This window comes from Antechinus flavipes, chromosome 2 (genome assembly GCF_016432865.1).
Source record: "Antechinus flavipes isolate AdamAnt ecotype Samford, QLD, Australia chromosome 2, AdamAnt_v2, whole genome shotgun sequence".
Lineage (NCBI taxonomy): Eukaryota > Metazoa > Chordata > Mammalia > Dasyuromorphia > Dasyuridae > Antechinus > Antechinus flavipes.
This window is the reverse complement of record NC_067399.1, coordinates 550,708,302-550,735,577: the sequence shown is the minus strand read 5'-3', so window position 1 is coordinate 550,735,577 and position 27,276 is coordinate 550,708,302. Positions and strand designations below refer to the sequence as shown.

At 34.8% G+C, this 27,276-nt stretch overlaps 1 protein-coding gene across 8 annotated transcripts in view; it reads left to right on the top strand.

Moving 5' to 3' along the window:
• The window catches only part of TJP1 (tight junction protein 1), a 288,816-nt gene that overhangs the window by 191,890 nt on the left and 69,650 nt on the right, over positions 1-27,276 (top strand). For all 8 annotated transcript variants that reach the window (XM_051980964.1, XM_051980962.1, XM_051980961.1 and 5 more), the window contains one exon: positions 25,073-25,129. In XM_051980964.1, coding sequence (XP_051836924.1) covers positions 25,073-25,129 — 57 coding nt within the window. The remainder of the gene's footprint in view (positions 1-25,072; positions 25,130-27,276) is intronic.

The window sequence follows — 27,276 nt, the reverse complement described above, 5'->3', positions numbered from 1 at the left end:
TTACCCCTCTTTCACCTTAATCTTCCTTCTCCTATATCCTAATCCAACTTTTCTTGCCTCCTCAGTGAAGTCCTTTGAAATTATTTTTCCATTTAGATTCCTGTATTTTGCATATTTTTTTTGTTTGCAGATAATGTGCACTCAATAGCCTCTATAGCTGAAATTCAACAAAGTATAGATCAATTCTTTGCTGCTTGTGTTAATTTTAGTCTAATAGTTAACACTAAGATAATATCAGGTGCTCCATCAGCCAGCACCACACCATATGTAGAACCATCAGTTAAAGCAAATGGATATCTTATGGATAAATTCACTTACCTTTTCTGTATACTTTCCAAGCATGTGCACATTGGTAATGAGATTGTCAGAGCTGGCTCAGTATTTGGGCAGCTCTGAGGAAAAGGATGAGAGAGAAGTATCAGATGGACTGCCAATAGCTGATCAGAGCCATTGGGCTGACCTCATTGTTGTAGGTCCTCGAAACCTGGACAGTCCCATGCCAGGACATTGAATCGCTCCTATTTGAAATGTCTAGGAAGATTCTGAAGATCATCTGGCAGGATAAGATATCAGGCACTGAAGCCCTTTATTGAACAGCCAAGCATTAAAACTCTGTTGCAGAGAGCACAACTCTGGCCACATTGTTCAAATGCCAAATATATGTCTGCCAAAAAAAAAAAAAAAAACAAAAACTGTATTATGGAGAATTCACATAGCAAGTGCTCACAAGGGGTGATCAGAAAAAGTGATACACAGGACTGCCTAGCATGCTGTACCCTTTTGAGAGAAGGTGCTGTGTTCTATGAGCAAAGTAAAATTAAATTAGCTCAAAAGAAACACAAGTTGTGCAAAGTTCCCACCTCAGATGTTCATAGGGATTATTTGTATCTGACTTGTGACAAAGCATTCCAAGCTCATATTGGTGTGATCAATCACAGTTTGGACACAGTGTAACTGGACTCTAACATAATAATGTCATTTTGGGCCCTTTTTAAAAAATCAGAAATATTTTTTGTATTTATTTAATATTCCAGCTACATTTAAAACAAAAAATTTTTAAGGTGTTTTTTTTTTTTGCTCAGGCAATAAGGGTTAAGTGACTTGCTCAGGGTCATACAGCTAGGAAGTATTAAGTGTCTCAGGGCAGATTTGAACTCAGGTCCTCCTGACTTCCCGGCTGGTACTCTATCCACTCTGCCACCTAGCTGCCACTTAAGTTTGTTTTTAAAATTTTTGAGGTCTAGGTTCTATCCCTTCTCCTATGCACAGTTAAACCACATGTGATGTAATGTGAAACATTTCCATAAAAGTCATATTGTGAAAGAAAACATAGATTTCCCTCCTTGATGAAAAGAAAAACCCTCAAAAAATAGTTTAAAAAAAGAGAGAGTGCTACAGTACTATTCAGACACAATTCCTTCTCTGGGTATAGTTAGGATATTTAATCATAAGTCTTCTAGAGAGTAGTCGTGGATCATTATACTGCTGAGAATAGCTAAGACATTTTTAGCTGGTCTTCCTAGAACATTGTTATCGCTTTGTATACAATACATTTCATTTTGCTTATGTTCATGGAGGACTACAAGTTATTGTGTTTTTTTTCTTTTTTTCCTCTGAGAGCATCCTGGTCCTCATTTCCCATAGAACAATAATACTCCATCACAAACACATATCACACTTTATTGAGCCATTCCCCAATTGATGAGCATCCCCTCAATTTCTAAATTTTTTTCCCCTGAGAAGAGAGATGCTGTTAATATTTTTTGTACATTTAGTTCATTTTCTTTTTTTTTTTTAATCTCTAAAATACCTAGTGGTATTGCTAAGTCAAAAAAACAGTACTTCTGTTTTGTTGATATTCTCTTCATTCTTTTGTATCTCTGTCACTGAAAACTAAAGAACCATCCCTTGTAACAATATGTATTTATAGTCCTTTGGGCACACATCATATCTTTTGATCATTTATCAATTGGGGCATGGCTCTTATTTTTTTATAACTCAGTTCCTCCTATATTTAAGAAATGATGCCTTATCAGAGAAACTTACTTCAAAATTCTTTTTTTACAGTTACTATTACTAATTGTATTCTTCCTTTCTCCCATTTATTCTTTCTCCTTTCAAACTGTCTTTACTCAAAGATGTTTTGCTACTGATCACTCCCTTCCCCAATGTACCCTTTATTTTATTACCCTCTCCTCTTCCCACATGCCATTCCTCTCCTATTTTCCTGCAAAATAAGATGGATTTAAAATTTTTTTTCTTGTTAAGAACTTGAATCAGCAACAAATATAAGATAGTGTTGAAATGCTGAACTTCTGTAACATTATATATAACATAGTAATGGGATTGTTTTAATTTTATTTGCTCAATTTCTTTATTTTATTTTGTGTACTTCTGTTTTGTTGATATTCGCTTCATTCTTTTGTATCTCTGTCACTGAAAACTAAAGAACCATCCCTTGTAACAAATATGTACAGTCAAACAAAATAATTCCATATAGTGGCTATATAAGATAGATTTCTATACTATATTGAATATATCTTCTTTCTTTCTTCTTTCAGCCAGTTCTGATGAGAGTAAGGTTCACCCCTTCCTCTTTGTTGTAAAAGCATTTTCTTGCCTCTTTTTTTTATGGCAGATACTTTGTACCATTCCACTTTTCCCTTTCCCCTTCTCCCAGTACATTACTCTCTTATGCCTTAATTTCCTCATTTTTCAAAAAGATATTATCCCTTCATTTCAACTCCACCTATACCCTCTAACTATAAATACTGCTTCTTAGTTGCCATGATAATGAGAAAATTTTAGTGAGTTACAAGTATCATCCTCTCATGTAAGAAAGTAAACAGATAAAGTTTATTAAGGCTCGTATGTTAATTACTTTCCTGATTACCTCCTTATGCTTCTCCAGAATTCTGTATTTGAAAGTCATTTTTTCCATTCAATTCTGGTCTTTTCATCAGGAATGCTTGAAAACGCTATTTCATTGAATGACCACCTTTTCCTTTGAAGGATTTTACTCAGTTTTTCTGGGTAGGTGATTCTTGGTTGTAATTCTACTTCCATTGATCTCTAGAATATCATATTCAAAACCCCTCTCACTCTTTAATGTAGAAGCTGCTAAATCCTGAGCACGGCTTCACTGTTTTTGATTTTTTTTTCTGGATGTAATATTTTCTCCTTGACCCCCTGGGAGTTCCACACTTTGGCTATATTCTTCTTAGGAGTTTTCATTTTGAGATCTTTTTCAGGAGGTGATTGGTGGATTCTTTAAATTTCTATTTTGCCCTCTGGTTGTAGAATATTAGGACAATATTCCTTTATAATTTCTTGAAAGATGATATCCAGGCTCTTTTTTTGATCATGACTTTCAGGTAGACCAATAATTTTTAAATTATCTCTCTTGGGTCTATTTTTCCAGAATTGTTTTTCCAGTGGGATATTTCACCTTTTTTTTTTTTTTTTCCTATTTTTTCTTTTTGGTTTTATTTTATTGTATCTTGATTTCTCATAAAGCCATTAGCTTCCATTTGCCGAATTCTATTTTTTAAGGAATTATTTTCTTTAGTGATCTTCTGTACTTCCATTTCCAGTTGACCAATTTTGCTTTTCAAGCAATTTTTCATTAGTTTTTTAAGTTTCCTTCTGTACCATTCTCAATTCTTTCCCTAATTTTTACTCTGCTTCTCTCACTTGATTTTCAAAATCCCTTTTGAGCTCTTCCATGGCCTGAGCCCAATTCTTATTTTTCTTAGAGGCTTTCGATGTAGGAGCTTTGACTTTGTTTTCATCTTATGAGTGTGTTTTGATCTTCCTTGTCAACATAATAACTTTCAGTGGTCAGAAAGTTTTTCTGTTGTCTGCTTGCTTTCCTAGCCTGTTACTCGGCTTTTCACTCTTTGTTGTAGTAGGACTGCTGTTTCCAGGGTGGAGGGTTCATTGCCCCAAGCTTGAGACAGGTTGTGCAGCTGTCCTCCAAGATGCTTCTAGGGACCAGAGTTAGCAGTGTCCCCACCCCACTGTAGCTGTAAGATCTAGTGTGCTGACGCAGTGGTGCTGCTCTATGCCTATCCCTACTCCTTTCTTGTTAAGAGCCCATCCTGTATTACTATCATCCTTCAAATTTCCCAATCTTGTTCTGCTGAATATTTCAGCAAAAGTCACGTAACTGAGCTGATTGGGTTCCCTGCACAAGTATTAATTGGCCACTCATTGCTTTGAAATCAAACTTTCTACTCCTTCCTAATTCTCTGCCTTGTTATTAACATTGCTATGCCAAATATTCCCTTCTCATATATCCTCTCTTCCATCCTCTCAGCTAATTAAGGATCATAACTCAGACTTTACAGACAAAATGGAAGCAATTTGGCACAAACTCTTCACTTCCTTTCCATATATTAACACACCTTGATTTCCATTCTTGGAAGAAATGGCACCTCTCATCAAGTTCTCATCAAGTTCAACTTCTCTAGATGTATCTTATAATGCCCATTCCTGGTTTCATCCTTAACAATCCTCTCTCTCCTTTTTGTGTGGGGGGCACTTGTGTCAGGCCTGTCTCTGTACCTCAGGTTTGAGATTGTAATACAGTGCTCGTATAGCATCTAACAGTTAACAAAAGAAGGCTTATTTATCCAGAGGAGGGAAAATCTTGCTTGCCTTTATGTTGTCCTTGATGGTCTGCAGCCAAGAGAATTTAAAGGAGAAGACAAGCATCCTTAGAATGTAACTTTTTTGTTACCTGGAAGCTATGTCAATAGTACTTTTGGCTTTGGGGGGCAGGGTCATAAGAGAATGCTCCCATACCCTGCTACTTCTAACAGAAATAGTCACTTGCATACTTATCACAATAATAATGATAATAATAATAGACAATAAATAATAATAAACAAAGCAATTATTAAGCTTGACAATCCCTTCCAGCTTCTGTCTCGTCTCCTCTTCTTTGCCAAACTTCTGGAAGGAGCCCACACTTCTCACCTTTTGCTCTTCAGTTGCTTTTCAGCAAATTGCAGTCTAGCATCTAGTCTCATTACTGAACTGAAACTGCTGTTTCTAAAGTTAGATCCCAGTGTCTTAAAAGTCCAGTCTGATGGCCTTTTCTCAGTCCTCATCATTCTGGAGTTAACCCTCTTTTCCTCCTGATGGCTCTCTCCTTGGAGTTTTTGTGACACAATTCGTCATTAACCTGAGTGTTCTTCAGTCTTTTTTGCTGAATCAGCATCCATGCCGTGCCCCCAACTATAAGTATATGCTTGAGTATACACTGCCTTCCTTTCTGATATTTCCTTTACTCTGTTCTCTTAGGAACTTAATCCATTTCTATGATTTAATCATATCTATGCAGATGATTCTCAGATCTGCCTATCTTCAGGCTGCCTCTAAATAAGGTAACACATGCAAAGTGCTTTGCTACCTTATTGTGTGTGTGTGTTTTTTTTTTTTTTTTTTTAATTGTGAGGCAGTTATGGTTAAGTGGCTTGCCAGGGTCACACAGCTAAGAAATGTTAGTGTCTGAATTTGAACTCGAGTTCTCCTGACTGCAGGACTGCTGCTCTCTCCACTGTGCCCTGTAGCTGCCAGACATTTCTAACTAGATATTCCATAGGTGCCTTAAATTTAACATGCCCAGAGATGAACTCATTCCCCCTCATATTTCAGTCTCTTTCCCCAACTTCCTTAATCCTGTTTGAGGTTTACCTACTACTTCAAGCCCCTGAGATCCCTAACTTTAGTGTCATCTTCAACTCTTCTCTCTCCCTGATAGGAGCTCCTAGGGCCAGAACTGGGCTATCCACGGAGAGAGCATGCTCTGGCCTAGGGGTCATCCACTTACTAATTATGACCTGAACAGGTTACTTATTTTCTGTGTGTAAATCTGTAAAAGGATCAAAGGAGATATTTATAAAACACTTATTTGCCCAATGACCAGCACATAATAAATGTCAAATGTGTACATAATAGTTGTTAGTTTTGTTCTTAAATATGTTAGAAATTTCTTATCAGAAACCTTTGCATGGTTTTTTTACATCTATCCCCTCACACTTCACCACCATAGTTCAGATCTTGATCAATTCTTGCCTGTAGTATTGTAATAACTTCCTAATTAATATTTGTGCTTTGAGTCTCACCTTTGTAGTTCATCCTTCACAAAATTGCTAGTTTTACTAAAGTGCAAGTCTCTATTTGCTTTCTCTCAAATTCCATTGGTTCTGTATTCCCCAAAAGAGCAAATATAATTTTCTCTCACATTTTTTAAAAGCCCTTACTACCTGGCCTTGACCTGCCTTTTCTTTTACTCAGCATGACCCAACCATTCTGATGTAGTTTTCTTCACGCATGGCTCTCCCGTCTCTCATTTTTGTGCCTATTCATTGATAAACCTCATGCAAAGAACATACTTCTCTTCCACTTTGCATGTTGAAGTTTCTTGCTTCCTTCAGGTGAAATGCCACCTGATGTTTTCAGATGCTGTGCATGTGTTTTTGTGCATATGTATGTTATATTAAACACATATGTATGTTTGTATTGTGTGTATATATGTGATGCTTTACATATTCTTTTATTTTGTGACTAGTTAGCATTCCTTACATGTATGTATGTATTAAGATCCTTGAGTGAATAATAACTCACATTTCTGTAGTGTTTTAAGGTTTGCAAAGCACTTTATAGATGTTTTATTTTCACAACAATCCTGGGAAGGCAGGTGCTTTTATTTTTCTCATTTTATAATTGAAGAAACTGAGATGGACAAAAATTAAATGATTTGCTTAATGTCACGTAGTTTAAGAATTTATTTGAGGCCCAGTATGAACTCAGGTCTTCTAACTTTGCATGTTGTGCTTCCTTATTAGATATTTATTAATTTATTGATCACTAAAGAAATATAGATCTGTTCTATTTTGCATTTTTGTGATCATTCATTAGAGTATAAAATCTTGTAGGGATCTGGGTTAGTTGGGCTCAAGGCAAAGTTTTTTTCCAGACAGATTTTCCCTACTGGAGGAAGAATATTTCTTTTAGCTTTTCATAGTTGATAGTAAGGTATAGTGGTTGAAAGAACATGTTATTTTACCTCTTGTTATTTTTCTACTACCCCTCCTTACCCCGCTAGAAAAACCACATTCCCTTACAGTCTAGCAAAGGAAGTCTTTGGACAAAATCTTTGAGGATGGATAATTTTAAGAGCAATTAGGTGATCCTGAAGATCATAGTGCCCTCCCCCATACATAGGGTAATCCTGGGAGTTGGCTTCTTGGATTAGGAATTAGGTCAGACCTGAATCTGGGTCTGATTCCTAGAGTGAGAGTATTCTATGATTTTATTTCCCTCAAATGAAACCATTTTCTCAGGTTGAAAAAGTTTATTATCTCACTTCCAAGGGATTTCGGGTAGTTAATGTCCTAAAATTTACATATTTTATAATCTAGTTGAAGTTTAATTAGTTAACATTCCTCATTTTATCAGTGGAGGAAGCTGAACCATAGAGAAGGTCAAGACAATTAATTTTTTTTTATTATAGCTTTTTATTTACAAGATAGATGCATGGGTGATTTTTCAGCACTGACAATTGCAAAATCTTTTGTTTCAGTTTTTCCCCCTCTTTCCCCCCTATCCCTTTCCCCAGATGGCAGATAGACCAATACATGTTAAATATGTTAAAGTATAAATTAAATACAATATATGTGTACAGGTCCATACAGTTATTTTGCTGTATAAAAAGAATTGGACTCTGAAATAGTGTACAATTAGCCTGTGAAGGAAATAAAAAATACAGGCGGACAAAAATAGAGGGATTGGAAATTCTATATAGTGATTCATACTCATCTCCCAGAGTTCTTTCCCTGGGTGTAGCTGGTTCAATTCATTACTGCTCTATTGGAACTGATATGATTCATCTCATTATTTAAGAGGGGAACTATATCCTCATATAGTATTGTTGTTGAAGTATATAATGATCTCCTGGTCCTGCTCATTTCACTCAGCATCAGTTCATTTAAGTCTCTCCAGGCCTTTCTGAAATCATCCTGCTGGTCATTTCTTACAGAACAGTAATATTCCATAATATTCATACACCATAAGTTATTTAACCATTCTCCAATTGATGGGCACCCATTCAATTTCCAGTTTCTTACCACTACAAAAAGGGCTGCCCCAAACATTTTGGCACATACAGGTCCCTTTTCCCCCTTTAAGATCTCTTTGGGGTATAAGCCCAATAGAAACACTGCTGGATCAAAGGATGTGCACAGTTTGATAACTTTTTGAGCATAGTTCCAAATTGCTCTCCAGAATGGTTGTATCCATTCACAATTCCACCAGTATCAGTGTCCCAATTTTCCCACATTTCCTCCAACATTCCAGATTATCTTTCCCTGTCATTCTAGTCAATCTGACAGGTGTGTAGTGGTATCTCAGAGTTGTCTTAATTTCCATTTCTCTGATTAATAATGACTTGGAGCATCTTTTCATATGGCTAGAAATATTTGCAATTTCTTCGTCTGAGAATTGTCTGTTCATGTCCTTTGACCATTTATCAATTGGAGAATGGCTTGATTTCTTATAGAGTCAATTCTCTATATGTTTTGGAAATGAGGCTTTTATCAGAACCTTTGACTGTAAAAATGTTGTTCCAGTTTATTGCTTTCCTTCTAATCTTGTTTACATTAGTTTTGTTTGTACAAAAACTTTTCAATTTGATATAATAAAAATTTTCTATTTTGTGATCAGTAATGAGCTCTAGTTCTTTGGTCATAAATTCCTTCCTCCTCTACAGGTCTAAGAGGTAAGCTATCCTATGTTCTTCTAATTTATTTATAATCTTGGTGTACAGTGTTAAATGTGGGTCAATGCCTAGTTTCTGCCATACTAATTTCTATTTTTCCCAGCAGTTTTTGTCAAACAGTGAATTCTTATCCCAAAAGCTGGGGTCATCAAATTGTTATTTGCAAAGCCTACTTCCCTGGTTCTACCTCAGTTATTTAAATTAATAAAAGTTACTTTAGGCCTCAGCAGGTGTTGAAAGCCATTTTTTCCTTATACTTTAAGGAAATCAGTGCTAAAAGGAAAGCTTCTTTGTACATCAAAATATTTACCTTAGTACTTTTTCAATGGGAAAAAATTTTAAGCAAAATAGATTGTTTTACAATGTATTGTAATGCTATTGCACCATAAGAAATGATAACTGGGAAGAATTCAAAGAAATGTGGAAAGACTTATTTGAACTGATGTACTATGAAACTAGCAAAATACTGATATCAATAGTATATGTAGAATGAACAGAAATTTCTCAAACGTTATAATTAGCAATGATTAAGTTTAGCCAGCAAGAAAAGTCTACCCCTTCCCCTCTTTTTTGCTGAGTTTGGGGAAGACTGAAGAATTTGACATTTATGACTCTGATTGGCCAGCAAAGGAGACTTTATAAAGAAAGTATTTTTCTCATTCATTCTTCTACTTCTATTTGAATTTTGATTGAGGGATATTTCTTTAACAAGGCCTAAGTTTCTTAGGTGCAAAAGTGTCTAGTATTTCTTTAAATTGCTTTATTTAACTTTTCGCTTTTGAAATACGTATAAGCTTTTAAGTAGTTGTTTTTGTTGGATTTAAAAAATAATTCCAAATTGTTATTAAATTAAATTTTGTATTGTAAAGTTAATCTATGCTGCTGTTCCCATACATATAGAAAATTGAGTGCTAGCTTCAAAATATTTTTTTTTTTTTACCAATAAGCAGGTCCAATTTTATTTTGTCATTTAAAAATAAATTTGATAAATTTTTAAAAGATTTTTATTTTCAAGACATATGCATAGGTAATTTTCAACTTTCACCCTTGCAAAACCTTTTGTTCCAAATTTTTTTCTCTCTCCCTTTGCCCACACCTCCTTTCTTAGATGGCAAGTAATCCAGTAAATCCCTGCAATTCTTCTATATATATTTCCACAATTATCATGCTGTACAAGAAAAATCAGATTAAAAAGGGAAATCTTTTTCCCTTTCTTTTTTTAGAAAGAAAGCAATATGCAAGCAAAGAACAGCAAAAAAGGTGAAAATACTATGTTGTGTTGAAATGACTAGGAATATATTGCTATTTAAGAGTAAATACTGTTGAGGTTGAATATCAGAATTTCAAGTTAATTAAAAAACTTTTTTAAAGTTTCCAAATATATTCCTTTCCTTCTTCTATCTCAAGAGTTCTTTTAACAAAGCCTTTTCATCTATTGGTATAATTCATTATAATTTTTATTGTGATTTTTTTTTTGTTATTAATATTGTCTATTTACAGTTTCTCTAATATTGAACCAATTCTGCATTCCTAACATAAATACAACTTGGTTAAAGTATATGTGTGACTTCTTCAGTAACTTTTCCAGCATTTTTTGCATTAATATTCATTGTCCTGTAGTTTTCCTATTTATCCATTGGGGTTTGACTAGGCATTAGTTTTGGACCAATGGGTAGGGAATTTCAAGAGATTGAGACAGTATAAAATTGAGCAGCTAATTATAAGATTAAGATTTGATTTCTTTGGGGTCCATGCTTAACCTCAAAAAATACTGAATGGTGAAGAGATTGGGAATCACAGTAAGGAAAGTGAATAAGTTTATGTGGAGATTAGTATAATGTCAGATAAAGGAATTTAGGAATTCTTATGGAACATTTGTGGGTGTTGGTGAGATCACTTATGTGCAATTGAAGTAGAATGAAGTTTTATTGTACAACCCTGATGGAATTTTCTTTCTTCCTTTTTTTTTTTGGTCTATAGGGGCATTCAGACAACTTCTGTAGGTGCCTATGTTGAAGTTAAGATATAATAACTTCCTTGAAAAGCTTATATTTTGCTTAGAAGGGGGAAGGTTGGGGACTTCTGGTGAGATGGAAGTAGAATTGGGAATGTTCTGTAATAAGAGGATAGATTTATTAGAAAGAAGTCTCATTTCATCTATCTGTGTATTTCTTGTCTTTTCAGGGAAGATGGGATATGACCCATCCATCTTTCTACCCCTGTGTTGATCTCACTGCCCTTGGGGATCATGTCATAACTTCAGTGAGCTTCAACTTTAACTTTGGTGCAGGTCATGGGAGTGGAAGATACTGAATTAGGAAGTCAAGGTTTTAAGGGAATAATAAACCTGTATGTTGGAGTCTCCTACTCTAAGGTTAGGGTTTGGAATGGAGAAGAAGGCTGTGAGCTGGGAATTGAGTTTACTGAGAAAAAGAGGATAGTATGACTTGATAAAAACTTGATAAAAATCACTTTTCTCTGGAGTTGTTGAGTTGATGTTGAGTGATGGCACCAAATGGGGTGATAGTTTGTGGAAGAGACAGTGAGAGTAAGGGGTGTTCCTACTTCTCCTTTACCAATGTGTTGAGGAAATATAAGAAAAGGGATATTTAGTTTTAGAAAAAATGGAAAGGGATAAGAATGTCTTTTGGTTAGATGGTTGGCCTTTGGAAGGAGTACCTGTGGAAGAGGTCTAAGATGAAGGGAAGTAATGGATTAAAATGGATTAGAACTGAAAAAAGGGTTAGGAAGGAGAAAGGTGAATGTGAGGAGAGAACCAGAAAGTGGTGGCAGGTGAAAAGGGAGTGGGGTTTTTTTTATGCTTTTGAGGATTCATTATCACTGCAATTGAAGTAGGAATAACAATAATGTGAAGTAAATAGAATAAAAATAAACACTTATAAACCTGTGTCATTATAAGGACTAAAAATAACTACAAAAATGAGTTGTAGTCACTGTGGTATTTAGTTTTGTAAACTGCCTCCCTCTTCTTCCTCTTTCATTTAATTTGTGTTAACCTGTTAAAATGGTTGATTTTTACTGGTTTCTGAGAAGGCTATATTCTAGCCACAGAATGTCTATGGTCTTTGGATATCTTTTGCTTGGGTTTTTTATCCACAAGAGTATTTTGAGTCATTTTTGTATATCATTTTTCTTTGAAGTATTAAAGAAAAAAAGGTAATTAAATTTCTTTTTAGTGGCCTTTTTTGTAGACAAGGACCTGGGAATAAGAGAATTAATAATTGAGTCTTTGGTGGTAGGCTGGATCCTTGAGGGAAGGGAGGGTCTGATTTTAAATGCTCTGATCATAGAAGTCAAAGACCTGGTGTCTAGAATTCTCCAATTCTAGAATTAAGGTTTGGCATTAGAAACTCAAGTTCTGCCTTGATTCTACTAAGTGAAAGAATTGTAAAGCATTGAAAATTGTACGAGGCTTTGTTCTTGAGCTAGGTTTGTTCTTGCAACAGAGTCATTTCCTTGGTTTCAAAAAAATGATAATTAAAACCTTTGACTGTAGTGTTGATGCTCTACAGAAGACTAGGGAAGACAGAAGATTGCATGAGAGACCAATAATCGATTTAAGTAATTTGCTTTCTGACTTCAGACAAAAGCTCTCCCTCCTAATGTACTTCTACCATAACTATTAATATGTTATAACCTGTTTATTCTCAGTATATATCTTTCCATTGTACCTTGAATTAATATATAAAATATATATTAACTCAATTAAAAATTGGACTTTTGAGATTCTGTTTAGGACAAAAGGTCATTTGGCATGGTTTGCATTTTGATTTTCAATTTGAATATTGTGGTGTATTGATAAACTATATATTAGGATGTTTTCATTTAGAGTTGAAAATAGAGCTTGTTATACAAAATGTATCCCTCTAGTATAATTATAAAGACCACTGAACTCTAAGTGACTTGTGTTCAGGTTCAAGCTCTGCTGCCTTTAGTTATGTGATCTTGAACAAGTTAATTTTTGTTATTCTTAATAATAGGTGATCTTTATATGGTCCTTTTAGGTTTGTGGAACTATTTTATATTAATTCAGTCAATCCTCATTAGCTCTCTGAGTCAGTTATAACAAGTATAATAAGAGTCTGAGAACATAGTTAAGGTATAACAACTAGCATTTGTCAGAGTTCCAACTCGGCTCTTTTGATTCTAAGTCCATTACTCAAAATGAACTAAGAATGCCTTATTGAAATCATTTGGGAAATTTTTATTCAAAGGTTTATGCCCCAAATTGACATGATTTTCACCTTCTGGGTTTTAGTTGTCTCCACATTGTCAAATATGGCAGAGGTTGGAAGTAGTATAGAGGATCTCTAAGATCTTTTGCAGCTCTTTAAAATGATTTTTTTCTTTACTTTTTGTACAGATATTCATGAATATAATTGATTCATTGAAGAGAAGTGCAAATTATCAGTGTAGTTTCTAGGAAAGGATGAATTACTTTAGTAACAAAATCACTTGTAATCTGGATATTGAAAAATGCATTTTGTTTCTATTCACAAATTGAAATTTTGAACTCATTTAGCATACTTTCTTTTATTATCTTTGCCTTTTATGTCCCCCCTCCCTCCTGCCCCTTTTAGATACCTGTTACCTTGCCAATTCTCATACTCTCTTCTCCCTTCCTCATTCAGTTAGTATTCAGTTGTATAATACAATGAAACTGACTAGAATTATGATCTGAAGTTTTGGCAGGCAGCCTTTCAGAACTGGTGATCTGAGTGTATTCTTTGCCAGCTGGAATTCAGAACAGAGAAACCAAACAGACTTTTGGCAAATTCTAAAGTATAGCTTTCTGTTTCTTTAGAAATTGTGATTCCAGTCAGTTGATAGAGCTTCAGAAATACACGTAAGACTTCTAACAATCACGTTGGCTTACAATTATGTTTGGAGCCTGCAGTGCTTTTCTAATTGAGAGTTGAATTTGAATTCTAGGCAGTGGAGTAATCCCATGAATTTAGTACTGAAAGGGATGTTAAAGATCATCTAGCTTGATCTCTTCTACTTTTTACAGATGAGTAAATGACTTGAGAGTTATTGAGAGTAATGCTGGTGTTAGATTCAGGTAAGCTCAAGATCCCATAGCCAAAATTCATAGTCTCCCTCAAATATGACCATGATCAAGTCATTGAACACTGATCCTAAGTTTTTTCTTCTTTAATCAATCAGTGAGTCACTATTTAAATGTTTCTTAAGTGTCAGACACAGTGCTAAAGCATGGGATATAAAGAAAGGCAAATGAGAGATGATTTGACTAGATAGCTTCTAAGATCTCTTCCAATTCTTAAGTCTGAATCACAGATTGAATCCTGGGTCTCCTAACTCCTTTAGAATATAATTCTAGGAGATTTACCGAGAATGCTTAAATAATAATAATTAGAGCCATAATTTTATAGCTAGAAGGGACCTCTGAGACCACTCAGTCCAACTCTTTTGTTGTAAAATTCAAATTGTAACTTCGCAAATCCTTAGCTTCATTAAATCCCATGATCACCTTTATTCTATTTTAGACATACATAAAGCTTTTCCCACATTAGATCTCAGAATTACCCACAAGTGGTCCTCTTATGGTCCATATATCTGTGTGGAGTTGGAGTTTCACAACTATCCGGAGTTCATTATAAGTTCATTTTTCATTCCAACTAAGTCATCAGTGCAGGGAGGGTGTTTTTCCCTAATTGATTCCCTATCTCCCTTATCACAAAAGTTTTTTTCAAGTCGTTTTCTTACTTTCCTTCCCTCCCTCTTCGCCTTGACTGAAGAACTTGTGTCTTTGCTAAGGACGTTTGATACATTCCCTTTTTTTCCCTTCTCTTAATGTCAAAACTTCTTGCATCATTTCCAAACTCTTCTCCTTTCCCTCAGTCTGACAATTAGATGATCTTTTTCCTTGCTAAAATCAAACCCTCTAAATGTGACCTTGATCCTCTCTCCTCTGATTTTCTCCAGAAGATTGCAGTCTCAGTCATAACCCATCTCTTTCTTATCTTTCCTCTTTGGCCTCTTCCTGTTTACTGGTTCTTTTCCTACTGGCTTCAAACATGCCTACATCTTTAAAACCACATTCTTTAAAAACAAACAAAACTTTCCCTAGATTATACCATTCTCTCAATTCTAACTTTGCTTCCCATCCAGATTCTTAGAAAAGAGTGTCTATATGTCTCTTAGTATGTCTCTTTCCATTCCTCTCCTTATTCCTTTTGCAAAATTTGACTTGCTTCCTATCTCATCTCTCAACTAGAACTTGCCCTCCTTCACTTAGCTGAACCCATTCTCCCTTTAGAATTACCAGTGCTTTATTGCCGGATGTGATAATCATTTTCTTCTCATCTTTCTTGAATCTGCATTTAATTCTGTGTGATCACATATTCCTTACTACCAGGTCTTTCATAACCTGATCTGGCCTCCTATTTTTCCAATTTTCTTGCACTTCATACCATTTTTTCACAGTTTCAGTATACCCTGCCATATGCACCAGACTCCTTGATGTTCTTGAACAAGATACTCCATGTATACAGGGAAGTCCATTCACTCTTTATTTGATCTTTGTCCTACTTCTTCAGTATATAGTACCAGGGCTCTAACAAACATATAACATGTAACAAATTAGAAATAGGTTATCAGACTCTCATAACTTGCCATACAAATACCAATTTCCCATGTGAATTATGAATTCATTGAAATAGATATCTGCTCACTAGGTCAAATAGAGATTTTCTTTCATCCAGCACAGATCAAATTAAGCTAATCATCTGCTAAGTGATATCTCTAAGAGGCTACATATTATTTGAGTAACATTCAGACTTGACATTCTGGTACTACTTTGCCTGTCTAAATTTACCTCAAACTAAGACTCATTCCCATTGTATGCTCGAAGAGATCTAATCTGTCAAAAATCATACCATGCCATCTCATCTACATGACTTGCCACATCCTGTCACTTATCCATTGAATATTCTCTCCTTCCTGTTAAAATTTCATCCTGTTTTTTTAAAAGTTAAACTCAAATGAAATCTTTCCCCGATATAATTACTGTATCCTCCTTAATTAACTAATGACACATTGTTTTCTGTCTTAATTGCTTATGTTTTTGGGAGTTAATTCTATTTGGTATTAATAAGTATAGCAAGATGGGGATAGCTTGGCTAGCTAAAAGAGATTTGGGAAAATTGATGAACAACAGACTGCGTATACAACATAAAGAATTGATTGACATAATAGTGAATCTGTGGAATTTTAATGGAATTTAGATGTGGGAAATTTAAAAAGAATGTCTAACCCCATTGGGAATAAATAAATAAATAAAAGAATACATTTAATTCCATTCTGAGTAAAATTTTAAAGAATGACAATGGGAAATGGAGTGAGAATAAGACTTCAGTGATAAAAGAACCCTATGCTTTCTCTGCTACTGCTCATGATGATCTCCTGAGGATGATCTCCTTATCTCCTAAAAGAGAGAAAACAATTAAAAGTGTTATTCTTATCATAAACATTACTTTGAATCACTTATTTGTACATTTATTTACTAGGGGTAATCTTATTCATGACTTTAACAATAACCTTTATCTAAGGTTGTACCAAGTAAAGAAGGTTGTGAATAAAGAACTTTGGTGGGTTTTTTAAAAAATAGACCATAACATAATTTTACCTATGCATTAGAAAGATGCATTTGGTAGTAATTATCTCTTTAGTTTTTTTATTTTCTCAGATGATTACAAAGGTTATCGGACTTATCTTTATGTAGAATTATTTTAAACTTCTTGCATGTAATTCACCAAGTTCTATTTGATAATCAGTAGCTATTTCTCCCCTTATTGAATAAAATTTTTTCTCCATGGCAATTCTTTCATAGCAAATCAATCTGTTTGATATGTTAATTTTTGAAAAAGTTTGTTATTGCTTATTAAAACATATAATGTTGGGAGGGGAATTATCTTGTCTTCATTGTAGATTAGTAAACACTTTCAAGTTGTTGCTTCATTTAGTTTTCATGACAATTATCAAAATCATTGGCACAGTTTTTTCTTACCAGCACTTAATAGTACCTTTAAATCCTAATGATAAATATATTGAATCTCTTTTTTTTTTTTTTTTTTTTTTTTTTTTTTTTATAATAAATTTTATTTTATTTAATAATAACTTCGCATTGACAGAATCCATGCCAGGATAATTTCTACACGACATTATCCCTTGCAATCACTTATGTTTCGTTTTTTCCCCTCCCTCCCTCCTCCCCCCCCCCCCAGGATGGCAAGCAGTCCTATATCTGCTAAACATGTTGCAGTATATCCTAGATACAATACATATTTGCAGAACCAAACAGTTCTCTTGTTGCACAGGGAGAATTGGATTCAGAAGGTAAAAATAACTCGGGAAGAAAATCAAAATTGCAAATAGTTCACATTCATTTCCCAGTATTCCTTCTTTGGGTGTAGCTGTTTCTGTCCATCATTTCTCCAATGAAACTCAGTTAAGTCTCTTTGTCAGAGAAATCCACTTCCATCAGAATACATCCTCATACAATATCGTTGTCGAAGTGTATAATGATCTCCTGGTTCTGCTCATCTCACTTAGCATCAGTCCATGTAGGTCTCTCCAAGCCTCTCTGTATTCATCCTGCTGGTCATTCCTTACAGAGCAATAATATTCCATAACGTTCATATACCACAATTTACCCAGCCATTCTCCAATTGATGGGCATCCATTCATTTTCCAGTTTCTAGCCACTACAAACAGGGCTGCTACAAACATTTTGGCACATACAGGTCCCCTTCCCTTTTTTAGTATCTCTTTGGGGTATAAGCCCAATAGAAACACTGTTGGATCAAAGGGTATGCACAGTTTGATAACTTTTTGGGCATAATTCCAGATCGCTCTCCAGAATGGCTGGATTCGTTCACAACTCCACCAACAATGCATCAATGTCCCCGTTTTCCCGCATCCCCTCCAACATTCATCATTGTTTTTTCCTGTCATCTTAGCCAATCTGACAGGAGTGTAGTGATATCTCAGAGTTGTCTTAATTTGCATTTCTCTGATCAATAGTGATTTGGAACACTCTTTCATGTGAGTGGTAATAGTTTCAATTTCTTCATCTGAAAATTGTCTGTTCATATCCTTTGACCATTTATCAATTGGAGAATGGCTTGATTTTTTATAAATTTGAGTCAGTTCTCTATATATTTTGGAAATGAGGCCTTTATCAGAACCTTTAATTGTAAAGATGTTTTCCCAGTTAGTTACTTCCCTACTAATCTTGTTTGCATTCGTTCTGTTTGTACAAAGGCTTTTTAATTTGATATAATCAAAATTTTCTATTTTGTGATTGGTAATGGTCTCTAGTTCATCTTTGGTCACAAATTTCTTTCTCCTCCACAAGTCTGAGAGATAAACTATCCTATGTTCTTCTAATTTATTTATAATCTCGTTCTTTATGCCTAGGTCATGGACCCATTTTGATCTTATCTTGGTATGTGGTGTTAAGTGTGGGTCCTTGCCTAATTTCTGCCATACTAATTTCCAGTTATCCCAGCAGTTTTTATCAAATAATGAAATCTTATCCCAAAATTTAGAATCTTTGGGTTTGTCAAACACTAGATTGCTATAGTTGACTATTCTGTCTTGTGAACCTAACCTTTTCCACTGATCAACTAATCTATTTCTAAGCCAATACCAGATGGTTTTGGTGACTGCTGCTTTATAATATAATTTTAGATCAGGTACAGCTAGACCACCTTCATTTGATTTTTTTTTCATTAATTCCCTTGAGATTCTCGACTTTTTATTGTTCCATATGAATTTTGTTGTTATTTTTTCTAAATCATTAAAATATTTTCTTGGAAGTCTGATTGGTATAGCACTAAATAAATAGATTAGTTTAGGGAGTATTGTCATCTTTATTATATTTGCTCGGCCTATCCAAGAGCACTTAATATTTTTCCAATTATTTAAGTCTGACTTTATTTGTGTGAAAACTTTTTTGTAATTTTGCTCATATAATTCCTGACTTTCCTTTGGTAGGTAGATTCCCAAATATTTTATGCTATCAACAGTTATTTTGAATGGAATTTCTCTTTGTATCTCTTGCTCTTGGATTTTGTTGGTGGTGTATAAGAATGCTGAGGATTTATGGGGATTTATTTTGTATCCTGCTACTTTGCTAAAATTATGAATTATTTCTAATAGCTTTTTAGTAGAATCTCTGGGGTTTTCTAGGTATACCATCATATCATCTGCAAAGAGTGATAGTTTGGTTTCCTCATTGCCTACTCTAATTCCTTTAATCTCTTTCTCGACTCTTATTGCAGAGGCCAGTGTTTCTAATACAATATTGAATAATAATGGTGATAGTGGGCAACCTTGCTTCACTCCAGATCTTACGGGAAAGGTTCCAGTTTTTCCCCATTGCATATGATGCTTACTGAAGGTTTAAAATATATGCTCCTAACTATTTTAAGGAAAAGTCCTTTTATTCCTATGCTCTCAAGTGTTTTTATTAGGAATGGCTGTTGGATTTTATCAAATGCTTTTTCTGCATCTATTGAAATGATCATATGGTTTTTGTTTGGTTGGTTGTTGATATAGTCAATTATGTTAATAGTTTTCCTAATATTGAACCAGCCCTGCATTCCTGGTATAAATCCTACTTGGTCATAGTGTATTATCCTGGGGATGATTTTCTGTAATCTTTTTGCTAATATTTTATTTAAGATTTTAGCATCAATATTCATTAGGGAGATTGGTCTATAATTTTCTTTCTCTGTTTTCAGCCTACCTGGTTTAGGTATCAGTACCATATCTGTGTCATAAAAGGAGTTTGGTAGGACTCCTTCAATCCCTACTTCTTCAAATAGTTTATTTAGCATTGGAGTTAATTGATCTTTAAATGTTTGATAGAATTCAGATGTAAATCCATCTGGTCCTGGGGTTTTTTTCTTAGGGAGTTGATTGATAGTTTGTTCTATTTCTTTTTCTGAGATAGGAGTGTTTAGGATATTTACTTCTTCCTCTGTTAGTTTAGGTAAGCTATATTTTTGGAGGTATTCTTCTATTTCATTTAAGTTGTCGAATTTATTGGCGTAAAGTTGGGCAAAGTAACTCCTAATTATTGCTCTAATTTCCTCTTCGTTAGTGGTGAGTTCTCCCTTTTCATTTTTAAGACTAACAATTTGATTTTCCTCTTTCCTTTTTTTAATCAGATTTACTAAGGGTTTGTCTATTTTGTTGGTTTTTTCATAGAACCAACTCTTAGTTTTATTAATCAATTCAATAGTTTTTTTACTTTCAATTTTATTGATCTCTCCTTTTATTTTTTGAATTTCAAGTTTAGTGTTTGATTGGGGGTTTTTAATTTGTTCCTTTTCTAGCATTTTTAGTTGCAAGCCCAATTCATTGACCTTCTCTTTCTCTATTTTATACAAATAGGCCTCTAGAGATATGAGATTTCCCCTTATTACCGCTTTGGCTGCATCCCATACATTTTGGTATGATGTCTCATTATTATCATTTTCTTGGATGAAGTTATTAATTATGTCTATAATTTGCTGTTTCACCCAATCATTCTTTAGTATGAGATTATTTAGTTTCCAATTATTTTTTGGTCTACTTTCCTGTGGCTTTTTATTGAATGTAATTTTCAATGCATCATGGTCTGAAAAGGATGCATTCACTATTTCTGCCTTACTGCATTTGAGTTTGAGGTTTTTATGTCCTAATATATGATCAATTTTTGTATAAGTTCCATGAACTGCTGAAAAGAAGGTGTACTCCTTTCTGTCCCCATTACATTTTCTCCAGAGATCTATCATATCTAATTTTTCTAGTATTCTATTTATCTCTTTGACTTCTTTCTTATTTATTTTGTGGTTTGATTTATCTAATTCTGAGAGTGCAAGGTTGAGATCTCCCACTATTATAGTTTTACTGTCTATTTCTTCTTGCAGCTCTCTTAATTTCTCTTTTAGGAATTTAGATGCTACACTACTTGGTGCATATATATTTAATATAGATACTTCTTCATTATTCATTCTACCCTTTAGCAAGATATAGTGCCCTTCCTTATCTCTTTTGATTAGATCAATTTTTGCTTTAGCTTGATCTGAGATCAGGATGGCTACCCCTGCTTTTTTGGCTTCACCTGAAGCATAGTAGATTTTGCTCCAACCTTTTACCTTTAACCTGCATGTATCACCCCGCTTCAGGTGTGTTTCCTGTATACAACATATTGTAGGATTCTGGCTTTTAATCCATTCTGCTAACCGCTTCCTCTTTATAGAGGAGTTTACCCCGTTCACATTTATGGTTAAAATGACCAATTCTGTATTACTTGCCATCTTGTTGACCCCGGTTTATGCTTTTCTCCCTTCTTACTCCCTTACCCCCTCCCTTACCCCCCTTCCCAGTATTAAGCTTGTGAGCTCCCCTTGCTTCTCACAGCCCTCCCTTTTTCAGTATCCCTCCCCTCCCCTTAGAGTTCCCCCCCCCCCAACTTACCCCTTTCCCTCCCAGTTCCTGTATTCCCTTCCACTTAGCTTATTCCTTCCTTTTTCACTTTTCCCTTCTCACTTTTCAATGAGGTGGGAGAAGTTTCACCATAGATTGAATATGTCTAAAATTCTTCTCTTACTGCCAATTCTGAAAGCAGTAAAATACTCACTATTTTCATTCCTCTCCATTCTTTCTCTCAGATATACTAGGTTTTCTTTGCCTCTTCATGAAATGTAGTACCCCCACTTTCCCTTTTTTCTAGTACAATGTCCTTCCCTCAACTAGTTTCTAGAACAAGGTATACATGTATTTTTTATACATCTTTACAGCCGAAATATAGTTCCCAAGATTAATCTTTACCTTTTTAGATTTCTCTTGAGTTCTGTGCTTGTAGATCAAATTTTTTGTTAAGTTCTGGCTTTTTCATCAGAAATAGATGAAATTCGCTTATTTCGTTGAATGACCATCTTCTTCCCTGGAAAAAGATGCTCAATCTCGCTGGGTAAGTTATTTTTGGTTGCATACCAAGTTCCTTAGCCTTTCGGAATATCATATTCCAGGCCCTTCGATCCTTTAATGTGGATGCTGCCAGATCCTGGGTGATCCTTATTGTGGCTCCTTGATACTTGAATTGGGTTTTTCTAGCCGCTTGCAGTATTTTTTCCTTTGCCTGAGGGTTCTGGCATTTGGCCACTATATTCCTTGGTGTTTTGATTTTAGGATCCCTTTCAGTAGGGGATCGATGAATTCTTTCAATGTCTATTTTACCTTCTGTTTCTATGACTTCTGGGCAGTTCTCTTTGATAATTTCCTGGAAGATAGTGTTCAGGCTTTTTTTTTCATCATATTTTTCTGGAAGTCCGATGATTCTCAGGTTGTCTCTCCTGGATCTGTTTTCCAGGTCTGTTGTCTTCCCCAGAAGGTATTTCACATCCTTTTCCATTGTTTGATTTTTTTGGATTTGCTTGACTGATTCTTCTTGTCTCCTCGAGTCATTCAATTCCAATTGTTCGACCCTGATTTTCAGTGAGGTATTTTCTTCACTCACTTTTTTAAGATCTTTTTCTAATTGTCCAATTGAGTTCTTTTGTTCTGTGGAATTTTTTTCCATTTCGCCAATTTTGTTTTTTAGAGAGCTGTTTTCTGTTTCCAGTTCACTAATCCTATTTTTCAAGGATTTGGTTTCTTTATCCACTCTCTCTTTAACTGACTTCTCCAGGCTCTTTTGCCAAGCCTCCCTCTCCTTTTGCAGAGCCTCCCTCTCCTTTTCCCATTTTTCTTCTAGCTCCCTTGTGAGAGCCTTTTTAATTTCTTCCATGAGATTCATCTGTGCTGAGGGATATAAGGTCTCCTCCTTCGGGGATTCACCTGGGGACTGTTTGTTTTTAGTCTCCTCAGGGTTTGGAGTCTGCTCTTTATCTGTATAAAAGCTGTCCAGGGTTAAATTCTTTTTCAGTTTCTTGCTCATTCTGTCTATTTATCAAAGACAAACTATCAAAGAAACAGAAGGAAAAAAAACCCCTTGAATGGAGGCTGCTTTCTTTGGGGGAGGGGCAGGGTATTCGTGAGGCACAGGTCCTACTGTGCTATGGCGCCTGCGCACTGAGATCCGAGCGCTCTGAGATCCGAGCGGGCTAAGACACTGTGGGGAGGGGTGGCCAGGTCCCTAGAAACTCCAGCTGTTTGGGATTGTATTCTTCACCCCCGGTGTTTTTAGCTTCTCTGCTGGGCTGCTGACTTGCTCCTATAGCAAAGCTCTCACCGCAGAGACGGCTGCGGTCCTACCCCCTCTCCGCTCCACCCGGTTCTGAGCTGCTATCTGTGCTCTGGTTGCAGCTGCTGCTACCCGCAGACTGCTTCCAAATACCGTCCCCGCCCTCGCGCAAAAACAGACCTTTCTTGACGAGTCTCAAGGATGGTTTCTCTTGGTAAGTAATTGTATGGTTTTTTTTTCAGTCGAGCATTAATTCAGAGGCATGAAATGAAATGAATAGTGAGAGAAAAACACGGAGATTACACAGAAGTGTATTTCCTCTCCGCCATCTTGGCCGGAAGTCCCCAATATATTGAATCTCAAAAGTGTATGTATGTATGTATGTATGTGTATATATACATATATATCTGAGGCAATAGGGGTTAAGTGACTTGCCCAGCGTCACACAGCCACAACATGTTAAATGTCTGAGGCCAGATTTGAACTCTGCGTTATCTTGAGTTCAGGACTGATATTCTTTCCACTACACCAACTAGCTGCCCCTGTCAAAAGTATATTAATAACTACTGTGAATGCCTGAAGGTACTTCATAGCCTCAAATCACAGGCTGCACCTGCTATATATCCTTGGCTTTAATCTCTTATTAACTGCTACTACTGGTTTCCATGTACTTTTTCCATCTATTAATATTTTCCTGACTTCATTCTAAGCTCTCTTCAATCCTTTTGTATTGGTAAATACTTCTTTTGTTCTCTAGGGAGCTGGGATTAGAGATAGAGGTAGTAGTACCTTCTGCTATTCAGTTACTGAATTTAGACTAGTGATTTAGGAGATGCGCCTCTTCCACTGCTCTGGTAATAGTGTTGAGAGAAAGTATGTGACAGAGAAAAAGGAAGGAAGTTATCTCTATGGATAGAGTTAGATTGAGTATAAGAAAATTACTTTCCTGGGAAGGAAGCATTGGGGCTTACCATCCCGTACAAAGTCAACTGAAGAACTGGCCCTAGACAAGGGGAAAAAGAGTAGGACAATAAAAGCCAGCTGGAAACACACAGTACAGTTGTGCTACTCTTCAGTTCATAGAAATATAAATATATGTGTATATATAATTTTATTTTTCCTCAGAATTTTCTTCTATCTACCACACTTTGGAGACTACTGTGTTTAATTCTACATATTCATATTTATACTTCAAATTATAATCAGAATTTTAAAAATATTTTAAATTAACACAAGTGAAAAAAATTTTATTGGGTCATGTTGAGTTACTTTATGATGGCTCCATGAGCTATCAGTTAAATTTAAGTCTTACAAAAAATTCTTAGTTTAAATTCTATGAGCTTATCTCTTGAATAGCAACTTAGTTTTCTCTGTAATGAATCATCTATGTGAGATGAGGTAATTACATTCTATGGTAATTATACTAAGAGTGCAAGTTGCTTATTTGACAGTATTTCAGGTGTTAGTATTACTATTATAATATATCTATTAGAACTGGTATTTTTCCATGTTGTAAATTAAATTTAGGAATTTTGATTATGGAGTAAAATTGCGATTGGGTATAGCAGCAATTATTACACGGAATAAATTCTTGACCAAAAGTATAGAATAGCGTCTTGTGTTTTCTTGCAATGTATATTTTAATGGAATCAGAGATACTTTCATGTTTTAAAAATGCAATTAGATGGAATTATGACTTTGAAATGACTATACCTTATTTTAACAGATTAATATTTGGTTAATATATACAAAGTATAGAATTATACCAAAATTATAAGGATAGATAGTAGACTATTATTGTTTCCAGCACTTGTTTGGCGAGATGAAGCATCTATTCAAGTTGTTAAAAACAAAGGAAGTTCCAGTATGTAGTTTCCTGTTGGTTAAAAAAAATCAACCAACCAACTAAAACCCTACTTCTGTAATAAAGTGGAGAATATCTTTAATACAGAGGATGTTGGTATTCTATAACGTTAAATTGGTGCTTGCACAGTATTTTTTTCTTTGAAGAACACAGACTAGTAACATGTACACTAAACTTGGTTTCTTTTCTCTTTTATTGCCAGAGTACAACAATGGAGGAAACAGCTATATGGGAACAACACACAGTGACGCTTCACAGGGTGAGTTTTTACCACAGTAAAAACCTAAATCAGGATATTAATTTAAAACAATAGAGTAAATCCAGATGTCAGGAAGCAAAAGAAGGAAATAGTGCTTCAAACCCTCCTCCCCCTCTTTTTTTTTGTTTAAAATTAGTTGCTGTTCTTTGCCAAGATTATTGTTAGATTATGATGATGATGATGATTGTTTTGTTTTTTTTTTTTTTTTTTGACATAACAGGATTTATTTGACTTACCAGTTTGCATTCTGAATTTGGGATGATAAATATACAGAACTTTCATTAAGTTCAAATTCCCTAAATTTTGAGTAATTCGAGAGACAAGAATATGTTGGTAGGAGTGATATACTTTAATAAACTTTCAGAAATTTGCTGTTAAGTCTAACAAAAAGGCTTGTTTTTTTTTAAATAGACTATTTCTAATTTGTTTTATAATTTTTAGGTTTTTGTGAAATCAAATGGACTGTCTAGCACAGTTTATTGGGTAGTCAATTCTCTAAGTATACCATTATATATCATCTGCAAAAAGTGATAATTTTATTTCTTTATTACCTACTCTAATTCCTTTTTCTTCTCTTATTGCTAAAGCTAACATTTCTAATACAATATTGAATAATAATAGTGATAGTGGGCAACTTTGTTTCACCCTTGATCTTATTGGAAATGCTTCTAGTTTATCCCCATTAAATATGATGCTTGCTGATGGTTTTAAATAGATGCTACTTTGATAAATCTTTTACTAATGATTTACCACTTTGCCTTTGCTGTTGCCTAGGAAAGCTGCTAATGCAGTTCATTAACAGGTACTAGTATTGAGAGCTAGCATAGCTCAGCTATCATAAATTCAGCATAATTATTCTGCAAACGTTTATTGAACACATACTTTTTAGAGAAATTTGTGAACTTAAACATGAAAATGGCTGTTTCCATACACACAGTAGAGCAGAAAGATAGGATTGTACACAAAACCATGAATCTTTATGTGTACAACATGTCTTATTAACTGCATAATAAATTCAGTATGTAACTTTCAAAACCATTTTATTTGGGCAGCTAGGTGGCACAGTGGATAGAGCATCAGCCCTGAAGTCAGGGGGACCCAAGTTCAAATGCGGCCTCAGACACTTAATACTTCCAAGTGTGTGACCCTAGGCAAGTCACTTAATCCCAATTGCCTCAACAAAAAACAAAGCAAACAAAAAAACCAAAAAAAGGAAAAACAACCCTTCCCCTCCTCTCTTTCCCCCTCTTTGCGCCCCCCCCCCCCAATTTTATGTGTCTATGATTTCTTCTAGATTTCTTTCTTCTCTACATTTAAAAAATGTACTTAAATTTGAAGCTGTCTTCTGGTTTTTTTTGTCAACCTAATTCATAAACCACCTTCACCATATCTCTTCCATTAGAAGGAAAAAAACCCAAATCTTAAATACACATAGTCAAGCAAAAGAATGTTCCTATTGTCTATGTATGTCTTGTTTTCTGTTTTGAATCCATTCTTCTACTTCAGAAAGTGGGTAATATGCTTCATCATTAGTTTCCTGAAATCTTATTTGAACATTGCATTGATTAGCATTTGTTTGTTTTTGAAAGTGTTTTTCTTTAAAATGTTGAAATCCAAGCACTCAGAGGAATGACCAAATCAGATTTACTTTGAATTGCTGTGAACTCACTATTCAGACTACAGTCTTACAGAAAACTAAATATTAAACCATCCACCTCAAAAGAAACAGCCATGTTTTTCTCTTTTGATGAAGTACATAAAATGGACAGAAATGATAGCTTACTTAGTGAATACCGCATGTTCTTGGCCAAAGTGCCTCACAGTTGATGTCTATTGTATTGTTCTTCAGAGAATAATAACTATCATTTACTAGAGCATTTTCTATACATCATCCCATTTGAATTTTATAAGTCTTTTAAGGTAGGTATTACAGATGAAAAAATTGAAGGAAACCATCCTTAACAATGTTGTTTTATTATATAAATTATTTTCCTAGTTCTGGTCACTTAACTTTGTTTCAGTTCATCTAAGTCTTCCCCAGGTTTTTCTGAAATTAATCCTTTGATTGTTCCTTACATGAGCACATAATTTGTGCATATCATTGTTGAGCAGATGGTGTCAAAGTCACATTGAAATGCATCCCTGAA